The 20,776-nt window shown below is 44.1% G+C and overlaps 1 protein-coding gene across 1 annotated transcript in view; it reads right to left on the reverse strand.

Moving 5' to 3' along the window:
* The window catches only part of pth1r (parathyroid hormone 1 receptor), an 89,456-nt gene that overhangs the window by 19,626 nt on the left and 49,054 nt on the right, over window positions 1-20,776 (reverse strand). Inside the window, exons 3-7 of the mRNA XM_058395323.1 lie at window positions 10,170-10,280; window positions 8,445-8,566; window positions 6,793-6,887; window positions 4,745-4,931; window positions 3,927-4,080 (exon numbers count right to left, since the gene is read on the reverse strand). Coding sequence (XP_058251306.1) covers window positions 3,927-4,080; window positions 4,745-4,931; window positions 6,793-6,887; window positions 8,445-8,566; window positions 10,170-10,280 — 669 coding nt within the window. The remainder of the gene's footprint in view (window positions 1-3,926; window positions 4,081-4,744; window positions 4,932-6,792; window positions 6,888-8,444; window positions 8,567-10,169; window positions 10,281-20,776) is intronic.

A 20,776-nucleotide genomic window follows, 5' to 3' on the forward strand; every position in this document is an offset into this window, starting at 1 on the left:
TATCAGTGTGAGATGTGAGTGTATCAGTGTGAGATGTGAGTGTATCAGTGTGAGATGTGAGTGTATCAGTGTGAGATGTTAGTGTATCAGTGTGAGATGTTAGTGTATCAGTGTGAGTGTATCAGTGTGAGATGTGAGTGTATCAGTGTGAGATGTGAGTGTATCAGTGTGAGATGCGAGTGTATCAGTGTGAGATGCGAGTGTATCAGTGTGAGATGCGAGTGTATCAGTGTGAGATGTTAGTGTATCAGTGTGAGATGTGAGTGTATCAGTGTGAGATGTTAGTGTATCAGTGTGAGATGTGAGTGTATCAGTGTGAGATGTTAGTGTATCAGTGTGAGATGTTAGTGTATCAGTGTGAGATGTTAGTGTATCAGTGTGAGATGCGAGTGTATCAGTGTGAGATGTGAGTGTATCAGTGTGAGATGTGAGTGTATCAGTGTGAGATGTGAGTGTATCAGTGTGAGATGTGAGTGTATCAGTGTGAGATGTGAGTGTATCAGTGTGAGATGCGAGTGTATCAGTGTGAGATGCGAGTGTATCAGTGTGAGATGTTAGTGTATCAGTGTGAAATGTGAGTGTATCAGTGTGAGATGCGAGTGTATCAGTGTGAGATGTTAGTGTATCAGTGTGAAATGTTAGTGTATCAGTGTGAGATGCGAGTGTATCAGTGTGAGATGTGAGTGTATCAGTGTGAGATGTGAGTGTATCAGTGTGAGATGTGAGTGTATCAGTGTGAGATGTTAGTGTATCAGTGTGAGATGTTAGTGTATCAGTGTGAGTGTATCAGTGTGAGATGTGAGTGTATCAGTGTGAGATGCGAGTGTATCAGTGTGAGATGTGAGTGTATCAGTGTGAGATGCGAGTGTATCAGTGTGAGATGTGAGTGTATCAGTGTGAGATGTGAGTGTATCAGTGTGAGATGTTAGTGTATCAGTGTGAGATGTGAGTGTATCAGTGTGAGATGTGAGTGTATCAGTGTGAGTGTATCAGTGTGAGATGTGAGTGTATCAGTGTGAGATGCGAGTGTATCAGTGTGAGATGTTAGTGTATCAGTGTGAGATATGAGTGTATCAGTGTGAGATGTATGTGTATCAGTGTGAGTGTATCAATGTGAGTGTATCAGTGTGAGATGTGAGTGTATCAATGTTAGTGTATCAGTGTGAGTGTATCAGTGTGAGATGCGAGTGTATCAGTGTGAGTGTATCAGTGTGAGATGTGAGTGTATCAGTGTGAGATGTGAGTGTATCAGTGTGAGATGCGAGTGTATCAGTGTGAGATGTGAGTGTATCAGTGTGAGATGTTAGTGTATCAGTGTGAGATATGAGTGTATCAGTGTGAGATGTTAGTGTATCAGTGTGAGATGTTAGTGTATCAGTGTGAGATGTTAGTGTATCAGTGTGAGATGTGAGTGTATCAGTGTGAGATGTGAGTGTATCAATGTGAGATGTTAGTGTATCAGTGTGAGTGTATCAGCGTGAGATGTGAGTGTATCAGTGTGAGATGCGAGTGTATCAGTGTGAGATGTTAGTGTATCAGTGTGAGATGTTATTGTATCAGTGTGAGATGTTAGTGTATCAGTGTGAGATGTTAGTGTATCAGTGTGAGATGCAAGTGTATCAGTGTGAGATGCGAGTGTATCAGTGTGAGATGTGAGTGTATCAGTGTGAGATGTGAGTGTATCAGTGTGAGATGTGAGTGTATCAGTGTGAGATGTGAGTGTATCAGTGTGAGATGTGAGTGTATCAGTGTGAGATGCGAGTGTATCAGTGTGAGATGCGAGTGTATCAGTGTGAGATGCGAGTGTATCAATGTGAGTGTATCAGTGTGAGATGTTAGTGTATCAGTGTGAGATGCGAGTGTATCAGTGTGAGATGCGAGTGTATCAGTGTGAGATGTGAGTGTATCAGTGTGAGATGCAAGTGTATCAGTGTGAGATGCGAGTGTATCAGTGTGAGATGCGAGTGTATCAGTGTGAGATGCGAGTGTATCAGTGTGAGATGCGAGTGTATCAATGTGAGTGTATCAGTGTGAGATGTTAGTGTATCAGTGTGAGATGCGAGTGTATCAGTGTGAGATGCGAGTGTATCAGTGTGAGATGTGAGTGTATCAGTGTGAGATGCAAGTGTATCAGTGTGAGATGCGAGTGTATCAGTGTGAGTGTATCAGTGTGAGATGTGAGTGTATCAGTGTGAGATGCAAGTGTATCAGTGTGAGATGCGAGTGTATCAGTGTGAGATGTGAGTGTATCAGTGTGAGATGCGAGTGTATCAGTGTGAGATGCGAGTGTATCAATGTGAGTGTATCAGTGTGAGATGTGAGTGTATCAGTGTGAGATGCGAGTGTATCAGTGTGAGATGCGAGTGTATCAGTGTGAGATGTGAGTGTATCAGTGTGAGATGTTAGTGTATCAGTGTGAGATGCGAGTGTATCAGTGTGAGATGTTAGTGTATCAGTGTGAGATGTGAGTGTATCAGTGTGAGATGCGAGTGTATCAGTGTGAGATGTTAGTGTATCAGTGTGAGATGTGAGTGTATCAGTGTGAGATGCGAGTGTATCAGTGTGAGATGTTAGTGTATCAGTGTGATATGTGAGTGTATCAGTGTGAGATGCGAGTGTATCAGTGTGAGATGTTAGTGTATCAGTGTGAGATGTGAGTGTATCAGTGTGAGATGTGAGTGTATCAGTGTGAGATGTGAGTGTATCAGTGTGAGATGCGAGTGTATCAGTGTGAGATGTTAGTGTATCAGTGTGAGATGTGAGTGTATCAGTGTGAGATGTGAGTGTATCAGTGTGAGATGTGAGTGTATCAGTGTGAGATGTGAGTGTATCAGTGTGAGATGTTAGTGTATCAGTGTGAGATGTGAGTGTATCAGTGTGAGATGTTAGTGTATCAGTGTGAGATGTGAGTGTATCAGTGTGAGATGCGAGTGTATCAGTGTGAGATGCGAGTGTATCAGTGTGAGATGCGAGTGTATCAGTGTGAGATGTGAGTGTATCAGTGTGAGATGTTAGTGTATCAGTGTGAGATGTGAGTGTATCAGTGTGAGATGCGAGTGTATCAGTGTGAGATGCGAGTGTATCAGTGTGAGATGCGAGTGTATCAGTGTGAGATGCGAGTGTTTCAGTGTGAGATGCGAGTGTATCAGTGTGAGATGCGAGTGTATCAGTGTGAGATGTGAGTGTAACATTGTGACACCTATCAGTGTATCATGGTCAGGATAAATCATTGACGCGAGGCGACTCCACTGCATCCACATTGTATGCGCTGTGCACACACACACACACTTCGCACAGTGTGTACAATGCAGGCGCAGTGAGGTCCAGATAAAAACATCCCATAATACACACACTGTCAGGTGCGTCAGAGCTTATCCACATGCTAACGTGACTCATGATACGGCCTATGAACAGCCCCTACAGCCTCCAGCCCCACCACCTCCCCCTCCCCCTCCCCCTCCCCTGGAGTGTGCCCCTGCAATTATCAGCCATTCATAGGTAAGTCACCCAGTTTAATAAAAGAGCTCAAGAAGGTGGTGAGGCGGGGGTAATTACCCTAATTACCCTCCTTTTCATCTGTAAAACATTTCATGTTTCTATCTTGTCACGTTCTAATAGAAAGAAATAATTGCCGGCAAGATCAGAGTGTTAAAGCGTCGTCACAAACAATACAGAATACACTCTGTCTTCTAGAAAGTACATCAAGAGAGCAAGAAAGAAAAGAAAAAGAAATAAAGACAGATTCTAGACATTTATATACTACATTTTACACATAATAAATAAATTCTGTTGTAAATAAACCTAAGACAATTACATTACATTTTAAATCTATATCATAAATATAAGAAAAATTTATAACATAAGAAAATGTCCCTGGTAACCAATCAGAACAGTTCCTGTGAATGCAGCTCCGCCCCTTTACTTACCCCAGCCAATGACAGTGAAGCCCCAGAGGTACTTTCTGTCAGAGAAGAAGGTCATGAAGATGAGGCTGTGGAGGTAAAGGCCTTCCACCAGGATCCAGTAATAATTCGTCGCAAGGAAGTACAGGAAGAGCGTGACTGTGATCTTACAGCCGATCTTCAACCGCAACAACAACAACAACAACAACAACAATGAGGAATTAATAAATAAAAATAAAATGAATTTTATCTGCAACTAATCCAACAACGAGTATTTAATCACTTCTGTACAATTCTACTTTTCATTCAGCAGAAAACTTTTAGATTAATTTTACATATTAATTTCCTTTTAACAGCTGCTCACACACACACACACACACCATATAACATGAACTTTCATCACCCCACTAGAACAGAACAGTACAGAACAAAAGGTCAGAGAGAGCCGAGTGTAAAATTAACCCCAACAATTCAGTGAAGTACACCAGCTTTTAGGAACTGCACATAACCCCACCCCTTTCTGCATAACCCCACCCCTTTCTGCCCCTCAGGGCACTTTGTAGAAAATTACAGAATATTTATCCTTGTATTAATGACAAGATATTTCTCCCTTTAAACATGACTCAAGGAATAAGGTGTCTAAAGCTAAAGTCATCACGCTTTAAACAGAAAAGATGAGAAAAACGAAAAGAATGAAAAAATGAAGAAAGCAACAAAAGAAAGAAAGAAAGAAAGAAAGAAAGAAAGAAAACACTATCAACTTCAAACAGATTATAGAAGAAACTCCAGATTTAACGCTCAGCGATCCAGTCAGGATTTTAGTATAAAAAAAAGCCACGTACAAACTTGGTCTTCTCAGTGGGCGGAGCCTCAGTGATGGATTTCAGATCCTCGACTGTGATTCGCTGAGTCTCATCCAAGTTTGTTCCCGAATACAGAACAACGTCTTTAACAAAGATGCTGAGCGCTCGCAACATGAAGGACACGAACAGGTGCATGTGGATAAAGTTCCTCGTACAGTGAAGACGCCTGGGGGGAGGAGAGAGAGAGAGAGAGCGAGAGAGAGAAACAGAGAGAGACAGAGAGACAGACAGACAGACGGAGACAAAGACAGAGATCTTAAGCTCAGTTTAACATAAGAGAAGGTTAAGTTCAATCCATGTCTATAAGGACATGTCTGTCTGTCTGTCTGTCTCGCTATCAGTCTGTCTGTCTCTCTGTCAGTCTGTCTGTTTCTTTACCAATCTGTCTGTCTCTCTACCAGTCTGTTTGTCTGTCTATCAGTCTGTCTGTCTCTCTATCAGTCTGTCTCTGTCTCTCTACCAGTCTGTCTGCCTCTACCAGTCTGTCTGTCTCTACCAGTCTGCCTGTCTCTACCAGTCTGTCTGTCTGTCTATCAGTCTGTCTGTCTCTACCAGTCTGTCTGTCTATCAGTCTGTCTGCCTCTCTACCAGTCTGTCGGTCTGTCTATCAGTCTGTCTGTCTCTCTACCAGTCTGTCTGTCTCTCTGTCAGTCTGTCTGTCTCTTTACCAGTCTGGCTGTCTATATGTTTATTGATCCTTGAATGAAAATGAGACTGCTAACTCTTAAGGCAAAATATAGAATTAAATTTATTCATCTGGAAATTAGTGCAATCATGGAATAACAGGAAGTGCTGAACAGGAAGTGCTGAACAGGAAGTGCTGAACAGGAAATGGATACCACCAAAATGACTGGAAGAGTGGGTTTGTGTAAAATAAAGAATTCTCTAGAAACTCTGAAGCTGTGATAGTGTATTAACACACTGGGAAGACTTAAGTCAGAGGAAGTGGCCTAGGCATAATCCTCCTGTCTAAAATCCCAACATGTTTGAGACGCAGCCGCTGGACTTCCCCAGTGTCCTCTGTGCTGAAAGTGCAGCATGTCCAGTTAAATGAAACACTGCATGTCCAGTTAAATGAGACACTGGGATAAACAACGCAGTGAAGCAGGAAGCACACTTCTATTAGTAATGAACAAAAAGAGACGAACTGGAGGCTGGAAGCATCACAGTCACACACCAACACACATCAGAATGAGATTACAACAAGAGAACAGCAGAGAGAACAGCAGAGAGTGAACAGCAGAGAGTGAAATGCTGAGAGAGAACAGCAGAGAGTGAACAGCTGAGAGAGAGAACAGCAGAGAGAGAGAGAACAGCAGAGAGAGAGAACAGCTGAGAGAGAGAACAGCAGAGAGAGAGAACAGCAGAGAGAGGGAACAGCAGAGAGAGAACACAAGAGAGAGGGAACAGCTGAGAGGGGGAACAGCAGAGAGAGAGAACAGCAGAGAGAGAGAACAGCAGAGAGAGGGAACAGCTGAGAGAGAACAGCAGAGAGTGAACAACAGAGAGAGAGAACAGCAGAGAGAGGGAACAGCAGAGAGTGAACAACAGAGAGAGAGAACAGCAGAGAGAGGGAACAGCAGAGAGAGGGAACAGCAGAGAGAGTGAACAACAGAGAGAGAGAACAGCAGAGAGAGAGAACAGCTGAGAGAGGGAACAGCAGAGAGAGGGAACAGCTGAGAGAGAGAGAACAGCAGAGAGAGAGAACAGCAGAGAGTGAACAACAGAGAGAGAGAACAGCAGAGAGAGGGAACAGCAGAGAGAGGGAACAGCAGAGAGAGAGAACAGCAGAGAGAGGGAACAGCAGAGAGAGAGAACAGCAGAGAGAGGGAACAGCAGAGAGAGAGAACAGCAGAGAGTGAACAACCGAGAGAGAGAACAGCAGAGAGAGGGAACAGCAGAGAGAGAGAGTGAACAACAGAGAGAGAGAACAGCAAAGAGAGAGAACAGCAGAGAGAGAGAACAGCAGAGAGAGAGAACAGTGATTGAAAGAGGAATTCTGTTATAAATAAAGGAATTTGACTCACCTGAAGTATCCGAGGATGACGATGGCCACCATGAGGGAGCCGAATGAGATGGAGTATCCAATGGTGTAGATGAGGTAAAGTCTGTCGAACACTTCCTGTGTGTGTGAACAAATACACATTTATTTATTTATTTATTTATTTATTGTTTGTTTGTTTGTTTGTGTGTGTATTAATATACCTATTCTTGCCCTGATTTTGAATGCATTTGATCTAAATTTGCAAATGCATTATTTGGGTTTATAGCAGTATGGCATAGTGTGTGTGTGTGTGTGTGTGTGTGGCAGTGAGCGTCTGTTAGCATTTAGAGTATGAGACGAAGCCAAACAACTTCAGTCTGCGGTTCAGAAGCTTTTCATTGGTGCAGATGAATTTTTCATTAAATAGCTGTGGGGAGCAGACACACACACACACACACACACACACACACACACACACACACACATGCACAGCAAGGGTTGCAAAAACTTGTGAATACAAAAGACCCAGAAAAAGGAGATAATGGAGGTGTGGCCTATGTGTTTGTTAGTAAAGGAGGTGTGGCCTCTGTGTTTGTTAGTAAAGGGGGTTTGGCCTCTGTGTTTAGTAGTAAAGGAGGTGTGGCCTCTGTGTTTGGTAGTAAGGAGGTGTGGCCTCTGTGTTCGTTTACAGTGGAGGTGTGGCCTCTGTGTTTGGTAGTAAGGAGGTGTGGCCTCTGTGTTCGTTTACAGTGGAGGTGTGGCCTCCGTGTTTGTCAGAAAAGGAGGTGTGGCCTTTCTGTTTGTCAGTAAAGGAGGTGTGGCTTCAGTGCTTCTTTGTAAAGGAGGTGTGGCCTTTCTGTCAGTAAAAGAGGTGGGGGTGTATGTGTAATGTGAGTGTGTGTGTGTGTGTGCATGTGTGTGCGTATGTGTATGTATGTGTGTGCATATGTGTATGTGCGTGTGTATGTGTATGTGTGTGCGTGTGTGTACGTATGTGTGTGTGTGTATGTGTGTGCATGTGTGTGCGTTTGTGTGTGTATGTGTGTGCATGTGTGTGCGTTTGTGTGTGTGTGTGTGTATGTGTGTGTGTGTGAGTGTGCGTGTATGTGTGTGTGTGTATGTGTGTGTGTGTGTATGTGTGCGTATATGTGTGTGCGTTTGTGTGTGTGTATGTGTGTGTGTGTGCGTATGTGTGTGTGTATGTGTGTGCGTGTGTGTATGTATGTGCATGTGTGTGTGTGTGTGAGTGCATTTGTGTGTGTGTGTATGTGTGCGTGCCTGTGTGTGTGTGTGCGTATGTGTGTGTGTGAGTGTGCGCGTATGTGTGTGTGCGTGTGTGTGTGCGCGCGTATGTGTGTGTGTGTGCGTTTGTGTGTGTGTATGTGTGTGTGTGTGCGTGCGTGTGTGTGTGTGTGCGTATGTGTGCGTGTGTGTGTGTGTGTGTGTGTGTGTGTATGTGTGTGTGTGTGTGCGTATGTGTGTATGTGTATGTGTGTGTGTGTGTATGTGTATGTGTGTGTGTGTGTGCGTATGTGTGTATGTGTGTGTGTGTGTGTGTGTGTGTGTGCGTATGTGTGTGTGCGTATGTGTGTATGTGTGTGTGTGTGTGTGTGTGTGTGCGTATGTGTGTGTGTGTGTGCGTATGTATGTATGTGTGCGTGTGTGTGTGTGTGTGTGTGTGTGTGTGTATTATACCCTGTCACGGGTGTCATTGTAGTTTGTGATGAACTTCGCACATTCGCTGTAATTCGCCCATGTCTTGTTCGTTGCAGTGAGTTTCCAACTTCCATTCACATCACACTTCCTGTAGGCATGGCCTAGACACACACACACACACACACGCACACACACACGCACATAAACTTTCATTTTCCTTTTATTCATACAATGAATGAAAGTGAAGAATTTAAGGCATAATAAATTCAAGCAGTTGAATAAAATGTAATATATTCCATGCATATGAATCACCAGCACTGACCATCTGCACTTTACTGACTGACATCTCATGCTGCGTGGTACTGTGTGGGTACTGTGTACTCTGTGGGTCACTGAGCAGAACCTTTGTTCACGTACCCTGGCCTACACTGATGGTAATGTAGCAGAACCTCTAAGTGGATTACATTTACATTACATTTACATCATTTAGCAAACACATTTATCCAGAGTAACGTGCAGAAGTGATCTGAAATCTGAATCATCTGAATGAAGTAGATCTTCTAGAAGACAGCCAGTGACTCAGATGTTTGGACTTGTGAAGTTTACTCCACCGCCTGGGTGTCAGGACAGAGAAGAACCTTGAAGGACAACCCTACGAGATGGTGGGTTTAGTTGGGCAGTGTGAGAGTGAATATGGCAGCAGCTACAGGAAGGCAAGGTGTGGAAGAACATGGGGATTTTCAAAAGGTCTGGATCAGTTGTAGAGGTTGGATGGTGCAGAGAGGAACAAGTTGTAGTGGTCCAGTCTCAAAATGGCAAGGGATTGAAGAAGCAGCAAAATGGCCTATAGGATCTGACAGATTTGGAAAATCTGCTCTACCTCAGTCTGGACCTGCCTGATCCATCCTGTTGCCCTTGCAGTCTCCTCACCTGGAGGCCACTGACTGCTGCTGAGGTTCTCCACATGGAGTCTGGAGATACATGGGCTTGTAGTGGATAAAACCACATAGACACCATGGAGATGACTTCGGAGTACAATTGATACGAAAGTTTCTCTCTCAAATCTCCATCAGATGATATCTTCAATAAGACCTAATGTTAGAACTGAAATGAATTTCCTGGCTGAATGACCATAGAGTCCACAGTTCCACAAGAGGAACGATTCATAATCCCACTCTCCAGTGTCTGGTTCGAGGGCTGGTTCCTCTCTGATCTCAGAGGGGTTTTCCTCACCCATCACCTTTCCCATCACATCACCTGTTACTGCTGCTCCACGTCCACCTCACTAATCCCTTCACTCACCACTCCCCAGAGGTCTCCTGAGATGTTCAGAACAATGCAGCCTTCAGATCACTCAGCAGGGATGGTGTACCGCAGTCACACTATCTGATTAGAGCTTTAAATATCTACAGTTCTTTTCTTTCTTTCTTTCTTTCTTTCTTTCTTTCTTTCTTTTACTTTTTTTAAATTTCTGTTTTCTTTTTCAGATGTTTTCTCTCAGTCTTTATTTTTCTTCTCTTCTCTTCTCTTCTCTTCTCTTCTCTTCTCTTCTCTTCTCTTCTCTTCTCTTCTCTTCTCTTCTCTCATCTTTGCTTCATTTCCTGTCATATCAATTCATTCAGTTCTTTTATTTCTGTCTACTCTAGTGACATTACTTTAATCTTTCTTTCTTTCTTTCTTTCTTTCTTTCTTTCTTTCTTTCTTTCTTTCTTTCTTTCTTTCTTTCTTTATCTCTGTGAGTGTGTGTGAGTGTGTGAGGGTCACCTTTGTGGTTGAAGTCGTAAACATACTCTGGACAGGAAGCAGACACCGTCCGTCCTGGAACTCCTTCAGGCCAACAAACAAAGCCATCCCATTCGGGGACACAGTTACTGGCTGAAACACACACACACACACAAACATACACACACACACACACACACACACAATGTAATGAAGCTTTCAGTTCTGATCTGCACTTCTACATAATAAATGCTTTACAGTATTAGATCACAGTGTGATTTGAGACGCAGCCTGTGTCAAAAGGTTTTTCCCGGGCTTACACACACACATACACTCACACACACATACACACACACTCACACACATACACAAACACATATCAGGGCAGTGTGTAATTATCGGACCGCACAGTAGGGATGTGGAGCGCCTCACTGCTTCCCCTTCAAACCATCCACATCAGGAGCAGAAAGGGTTCTGATGGATCTGCACTTTTTAAACGCTCGTGTGTGTGTGTGTGTGTGTGTTATAATAATGAGCGTGATCTGCTTCTGTTCCCACAGCTCCTTGGCCTCGGAGTGTGTGTTTTCAGCTTTTCAATGGAGCATTTATTAAAACCAGCTGCAGCAAAATAACCAGTTAGAGAATAAAAGACGAATGAGGGGTCTCAGGTCTGTCACACACACACACACACACACAGTCTGTTCTATCCTTGTAAGATCCTTCCATTTCTTTAGTATTAATGGAGATAATAAACATCTAACATCTAACCCTGACCTCAACGACAAGAACTTTTCAGGCTTTTAATAAATAAATTTATGTGATGACCAAAGAAAGAGAATGAGAAGATATATGACCCTGCCCACTAATTATCCTTGACCCCACCCACTAATTATCCATGACCCTGCCCACTACTTATTCATGACCCCCACACTAAAACAGTGTTAAATATTTATGACCCCACCCACTAAAACAGTGTAAATTATTCATGACACCACCCACTAAAACAGTGTTAATTATCCATCACCCCACCCACTAAAACGATGTTAATTAACCATGACTCCACCCACCATCACCACTACCACCACCACCGCATGGTGATAATTAACTTGTCCCACATGTACTACCGCACAATGTTAATTAACCAGTTCCCCACACACCACCAGACAGTGTTAATTAGCTAATACCACTTACACCACTGCATGGTGTTAATTACATTTTATCCCTCCCACCTCCAAATGGTGTTAACTGGCCCCAAGCATATTACTGTACAATGTTAATTAACTGGTAGCCCACACACCACAGTGTGGTGTTAATTAACTGTTACCCCTCCCACCATTGCATGCTGTTAATTAAATTTTACCCCTCCCACGTCTTAATGGTGTTAACTCAATGTTACCCCTACCCCCGCCGCATGGCTCCTTCTCTCAGTGTTTAAGTTTAGCCCCAGACGGACAGGAGCCAGCGTATACCACACTTCCCCTCCGTCCCACCAGCACCCGAGGTTTTTTGCCCGGTGGTTCTCAGTGATGTCACTCTGGCCGTGTTTAAATATTTGTCTTTCCCCCCAACTCTGTAATCCCGCTGTGTGAAGCCACAACGCTCCGATATCCCTGAAGGTCAAACAAGGACATTGAATAAAACCTTGAATATCTGCTTCACTTTTCTCAGAACACACTTCCTGTTCCTCAGCTTTCATACTGCCACGGTTCACCAGGAGGACGACACACAATACACTCACCATTCACACGCTTACACTGTTGCTAGGCAACTAGGAAGCAGGTAATTATTCATACATCATTATTAATATCTTTGTTTTTCAGTCTCTTGCTGTCATGTTACATCGTATCTCATTTAACATCAAGAAAAAGCACCGTTCCCTTCTTCGGTCCGTATTTTCTATCCCTGATTGTTCTTTTTAAGTCATTTGGAGTGACACTCCAAAATACATTAAAACACAGATGGAACACACACACACACACACACACACACACACACACTGGATGAGTGTTTGAACAGTTATTCTTGTATTATTTTGACATAGAATCAACTAACGTTTGCTCATTGGTGTCAATGAGGACCTTGTTCTGAGTGTGTGTGTGTATGTCTCTGTGTGTTGGGGGGGTTGTGTGTGTGTGTCCGTGGTGGAGACTTAGTGAGGTGCAGGAACAACAAACAGGAGGTTGGAGGTTTGAGGTTAGGACAAGAATAGCCAAACCCGATTCAGCTAGCCGCTTGCTAAAATCTCAAACCACGCTGGACAAACAATCCAACATGGCAGGACTAATAATAACTGCTTTACTCTGCTTTACTGGAGATGTGAAGGGTGGGCTGAGGTCTGAGGGTAAAAACACACACACACACACAAGCTCAGGGTGTGTCCTTCACAACTCACGAAAGCTGAACAATCGGACATGATGCTCAGGTCTCTAAACTCATACTGCTGGAAGCCTCACTGTGTGTGTGTGTGTGTGCACATGTTAAACTCTGGACACTCTTGTGTCTCAAAAACACTCTTTTTGTCTCTTTTTGACGTTTTGTCACTGTCTCATTAGAATCCCATTAAAAAGCCAAATTCTTACCCAAACTGAGCAAAAGAATTATAACAACACAACAAATCAAATACTGCTACACACTACACTACACTGCTACACACTACACTACACTGCACTACACTGCTACACACTACACTACACTACACTGCTACACACTACACTGCTACACACTACACTACACTGCTACACACTACACTGCTACACACTACACTACACTGCTACACACTACACTACACTACACTACACTGCTACACACTACACTACACTACACTACACTGCTACACACTACAGTACACTACACTGCTACACACTACACTACACTACACTGCTACACACTACAGTACACTACACTGCTACACACTACACTACACTGCTACACACTACACTGCTACACACTACACTACACTGCTACACACTACACTGCTACACACTACACTGCTACACACTACACTACACTGCTACACACTACACTGCTACACACTACACTACACTGCTACACACGACACTACACTGCTACACACTACACTACTACACACGACACTACACTACACTGCTACACACAACACTACACTACACTGCTACACACGACACTACACTACACTGCTACACACGACACTACACTACACTACACTACACTGCTACACACGACACTACACTACACTGCTACACACTACACTACACTACACTACACTACAGTACTACACACGACACTACACTACACTACACTACTACACACGACACTACACTACACTGCTACACACTACACTACACTACACTACACTACAGTACTACACACGACACTACACTACACTACACTGCTACACACTACACTACACTACACTGCTACACACTACACAACACTACACTACACTGCTACACACTACACTACACTGCTACACACTACACTACACTACACTACACTGCTACACACTACATGACACTACACTACACTGCTACACACTACACGACACTACACTGCTACACACGACACTACACTGCTACACACTACACGACACTACACTACACACTACACGACACTACACTGCTACACACGACACGACACTACACTACACTACACTGCTACACACTACACTACACTACACTACACTGCTACACACGACACTACACGACACTACACTACACTGCTACACACTACACTACACTGCTACACACGACACTACACGACACTACACTACACTGCTACACACTACACTACACTACACTGCTACACACGACACTACACGACACTACACTACTACACACTACACGACACTACACTACACTGCTACACACTACACGACTCTACACTACACTACACTACACTGCTACACACTACACTACACTACACTGCTACACACTACACTACACTGCTACACACTACACTGCTACACACTACATTGCTACACACTACACTACACTACACTGCTACACACTACATGACTCTACACTACACTACACTGCTACACACTACACTACACTGCTACACACTACACGACTCTACACTACACTACACTACACTGCTACACACTACACAACACTACACTACACTACACTGCTACACACTACACGACACTACACTACACTACACTGCTACACACTACACAACTCTACACTACACTACACTACAATGCTACACACTACACTACACTGCTACACACTACACTACACTACACTGCTACACACTACACTACACTACACTGCTACACACTACACTACACTGTTACACACTACACTACACTGTTACACACTAGACTACACTACACTGTTACACACTACACTACACTACACTGCTACACACTACACTACACTGCTACACACTACACGACACTACACTACACTACACTGCTACACACTACATGACACTACACTACACTACACTGCTACACACGACACTACACTACACTACACTGCTACACACTACACGACACTACACTACACTGCTACACACTACACGACACTACACTACACTACACTGCTACACACTACACTACACTACACTGCTACACAATACACTACACTACACTGCTACACACTACACGACTCTACACTACACTACACTACACTGCTACACACTACACTACACTGCTACACACTACACTACACTGCTACACACTACACTGCACTACACTGCTACACACTACACTACACTGCTACACACTACACTGCTACACACTACACTACACTGCTACACACTACACGACTCTACACTACACTACACTACACTGCTACACACTACACAACTCTACACTACACTACACTACACTGCTACACACTACACTACACTGCTACACACTACACGACTCTACACTACACTACACTACACTACACTGCTACACACTACACGACACTACACTACACTGCTACACACTACACGACACTACACTACACTACACTGCTACACACTACACGACTCTACACTACACTACACTACAATGCTACACACTACACTACACTGCTACACACTACACTACACTAAACTGCTACACACTACACTACACTACACTACACTGCTACACACTACACTACACTACACTACACTGTTACACACTACACTACACTGTTACACACTAGACTACACTACACTGTTACACACTACACTACAGTACACTACACTGCTACACACTACACTACACTGCTACAGACTACACGACACTACACTACACTACACTGCTACACAGTACACGACACTACACTACACTACACTGCTACACATGACACTACACTACACTACACTGCTACACACTACACGACACTACACTACACTACACTGCTACACACTACACGACACTACACTACACGACACGACACTACACTACACTACACTGCTACACACTACACGACACTACACTGCTACACACTACACGACACGACACTACACTACACTACGCTGCTACACACTACACAACACTACACGACACTACACTACACTACACTGCTACACACGACACTACACTACACTACACTGCTACACACGACACTACACTACACTGTTACACACGACACTACACTACACTACACTGCTACACACGACACTACACTACACTGCTACACACAACACTACACTACACTGCTACACACGACACTACACTACACTGCTACACACGACACTACACTACACTGCTACACACAACACTACACTACACTACACTACTACACACGACACTACACTACACTGCTACACACGACACTACACTGCTACACACTACACTACTACACACGACACTACACTACACTGCTACACACTACACTACACTACACTGCTACAGACTACACTACACTGCTACACACGACACTACACTACACTACACTGCTACACACTACACTACACTACACTGCTACACACTACACTACACTGCTACACACTACACTACACTACACTGCTACACACTACACTACACTACACTACACTGCTACACACTACATGACACTACACTACACTGCTACACACTACACGACACTACACTGCTACACACGACACTACACTACACTACACTGCAACACACTACACGACACTACACTGCTACACACGACACGACACTACACTACACTACACTGCTACACACTACACTACACTACACTACACTGCTACACACGACACTACACTACACTACACTGCTACACACTACACGACACTACACTGCTACACACGACACGACACTACACTACACTACACTGCTACACACTACACTACACTACACTACACTGCTACACACGACACTACACGACACTACACTACACTGCTACACACTACACTACACTGCTACACACGACACTACACGACACTACACTACACTGCTACACACTCCACTACACTACACTGCTACACACGACACTACACGACACTACACTACTACACACTACACGACACTACACTACACTGCTACACACTACACGACTCTACACTACACTACACTACACTGCTACACACTACACTACACTACACTGCTACACACTACACTACACTGCTACACACTACACTGCTACACACTACACTACACTACACTGCTACACACTACATGACACTACACTACACTGCTACACACTACACGACACTACACTGCTACACACGACACTACACTGCTACACACTACACGACACTACACTACACACTACACGACACTACACTGCTACACACGACACGACACTACACTACACTACACTGCTACACACTACACTACACTACACTACACTGCTACACACGACACTACACGACACTACACTACACTGCTACACACTACACTACACTGCTACACACGACACTACACGACACTACACTACACTGCTACACACTACACTACACTACACTGCTACACACGACACTACACGACACTACACTACTACACACTACACGACACTACACTACACTGCTACACACTACACTACACTACACTGCTACACACTACACGACTCTACACTACACTACACTACACTACACTGCTACACACTACACTACACTACACTGCTACACACTACACTACACTGCTACACACTACACTGCTACACACTACACTGCTACACACTACACTACACTACACTGCTACACACTACACGACTCTACACTACACTACACTGCTACACACTACACTACACTGCTACACACTACACGACTCTACACTACACTACACTACACTGCTACACACTACACAACACTACACTACACTACACTGCTACACACTACACGACACTACACTACACTGCTACACACTACACAACCCTACAATACACTACACTACAATGCTACACACTACACTACACTGCTACACACTACACTACACTACACTGCTACACACTACACTACACTACACTGCTACACACTACACTACACTACACTGTTACACACTACACTACACTGTTACACACTAGACTACACTACACTGCTACACACTACACTACACTGTTACACACTACACTACACTACACTGCTACACACTACACTACACTGCTACACACTACACGACACTACACTACACTACACTGCTACACACTACACGACACTACACTACACTACACTGCTACACACGACACTACACTACACTACACTGCTACACACTACACGACACTACACTACACTACACTGCTACACACTACACGACACTACACTACACTACATTGCTACACACGACACTACACTACACTGCTACACACTACACTACACTGCTACACACTACACGACTCTACACTACACTACACTACACTGCTACACACTACACTACACTGCTACACACTACACTACACTGCTACACACTACACTGCACTACACTGCTACACACTACACTACACTGCTACACACTACACTGCTACACACTACACTACACTGCTACACACTACACGACTCTACACTACACTACACTACACTGCTACACACTACACAACTCTACACTACACTACACTACACTGCTACACACTACACTACACTGCTACACACTACACGACTCTACACTACACTACACTACACTACACTGCTACACACTACACGACACTACACTACACTGCTACACACTACACGACACTACACTACACTACACTGCTACACACTACACGACTCTACACTACACTACACTACAATGCTACACACTACACTACACTGCTACACACTACACTACACTAAACTGCTACACACTACACTACACTACACTACACTGCTACACACTACACTACACTACACTACACTGTTACACACTACACTACACTGTTACACACTAGACTACACTACACTGTTACACACTACACTACAGTACACTACACTGCTACACACTACACTACACTGCTACAGACTACACGACACTACACTACACTACACTGCTACACACTACACGACACTACACTACACTACACTGCTACACATGACACTACACTACACTACACTGCTACACACTACACGACACTACACTACACTACACTGCTACACACTACACGACACTACACTACACTACACTGCTACACACTACACGACACTACACTACACGACACGACACTACACTACACTACACTGCTACACACTACACGACACTACACTGCTACACACTACACGACACGACACTACACTACACTACGCTGCTACACACTACACAACACTACACGACACTACACTACACTACACTACACTACACTGCTACACACGACACTACACTACACTACACTGCTACACACGACACTACACTACACTGTTACACACGACACTACACTACACTACACTGCTACACACGACACTACACTACACTGCTACACACAACACTACACTACACTGCTACACACGACACTACACTACACTGCTACACACGACACTACACTACACTGCTACACACGACACTACACTACACTGCTACACACAACACTACACTACACTACACTACTACACACGACACTACACTACACTGCTACACACGACACTACACTGCTACACACTACACTACTACACACGACACTACACTACACTGCTACACACTACACTACACTACACTACAGTACTACACACAACACTACACTACACTGCTACACACTACACTACACTACACTACACTGCTACACACTACACGACACTACACTACACTGCTACACACTACACTACACTGCTACACACTACACTACACTACACTACACTGCTACACACTACATGACACTACACTACACTGCTACACACTACACGACACTACACTGCTACACACGACACTACACTACACTGCTACACACGACACGACACTACACTGCTACACACGACACGACACTACACTACACTACACTGCTACACACTACACTACACTACACTGCTACACACTACACTACACTACACTACACTGCTACACACGACACTACACTACACTGCTACACACTACACGACACTACACTGCTACACACGACACGACACTACACTACACTGCTACACACGACACTACACTACACTGCTACACACGACACTACACTACACTGCTACACACAACACTACACTACACTACACTACTACACACGACACTACACTACACTGCTACACACGACACTACACTGCTACACACTACACTACTACACACGACACTACACTACACTGCTACACACTACACTACACTACACTACAGTACTACACACAACACTACACTACACTGCTACACACTACACTACACTACACTACACTGCTACACACTACACGACACTACACTACACTGCTACACACTACACTACACTGCTACACACTACACTACACTACACTACACTGCTACACACTACATGACACTACACTACACTGCTACACACTACACGACACTACACTGCTACACACGACACTACACTACACTGCTACACACGACACGACACTACACTGCTACACACGACACGACACTACACTACACTACACTGCTACACACTACACTACACTACACTACACTACACTACACTGCTACACACGACACTACACTACACTGCTACACACTACACGACACTACACTGCTACACACGACACGACACTACACTACACTGCTACACACTACACTACACTACATTACACTGCTACACACGACACTACACGACACTACACTACACTGCTACACACTACACTACACTACACTACACTGCTACACACTACACTACACTGCTACACACTACACTACACTACACTGCTACACACGACACTACACTACACTACACTGCTACACACTACACGACACTACACTACACTGCTACACACTACACGACACTACACTGCTACACACGACACGACACTACACTACACTGCTACACACTACACGACACTACACTACACTGCTACACACTACACTACACTACACTGCTACACACTACACTACACTGCTACACACTACACGACACTACACTACACTGCTACACACTACATGACACTACACTACACTGCTACACACTACACTACACTGCTACACACTACACTACACTACACTACACTACACTGCTACACACTACACGACACTACACTACACTGCTACACACTACACGACACTACACTACACTGCTACACACTACACTACACTACACTGCTACACACTACACGACACTACACTGTTACACACGACACTACACTACACTGCTACACACGACACTACACTACACTACACTGCTACACACTACACTACACTA

Source organism: Hemibagrus wyckioides, linkage group LG07, assembly GCF_019097595.1.
Source record: "Hemibagrus wyckioides isolate EC202008001 linkage group LG07, SWU_Hwy_1.0, whole genome shotgun sequence".
Taxonomy (NCBI): domain Eukaryota; kingdom Metazoa; phylum Chordata; class Actinopteri; order Siluriformes; family Bagridae; genus Hemibagrus; species Hemibagrus wyckioides.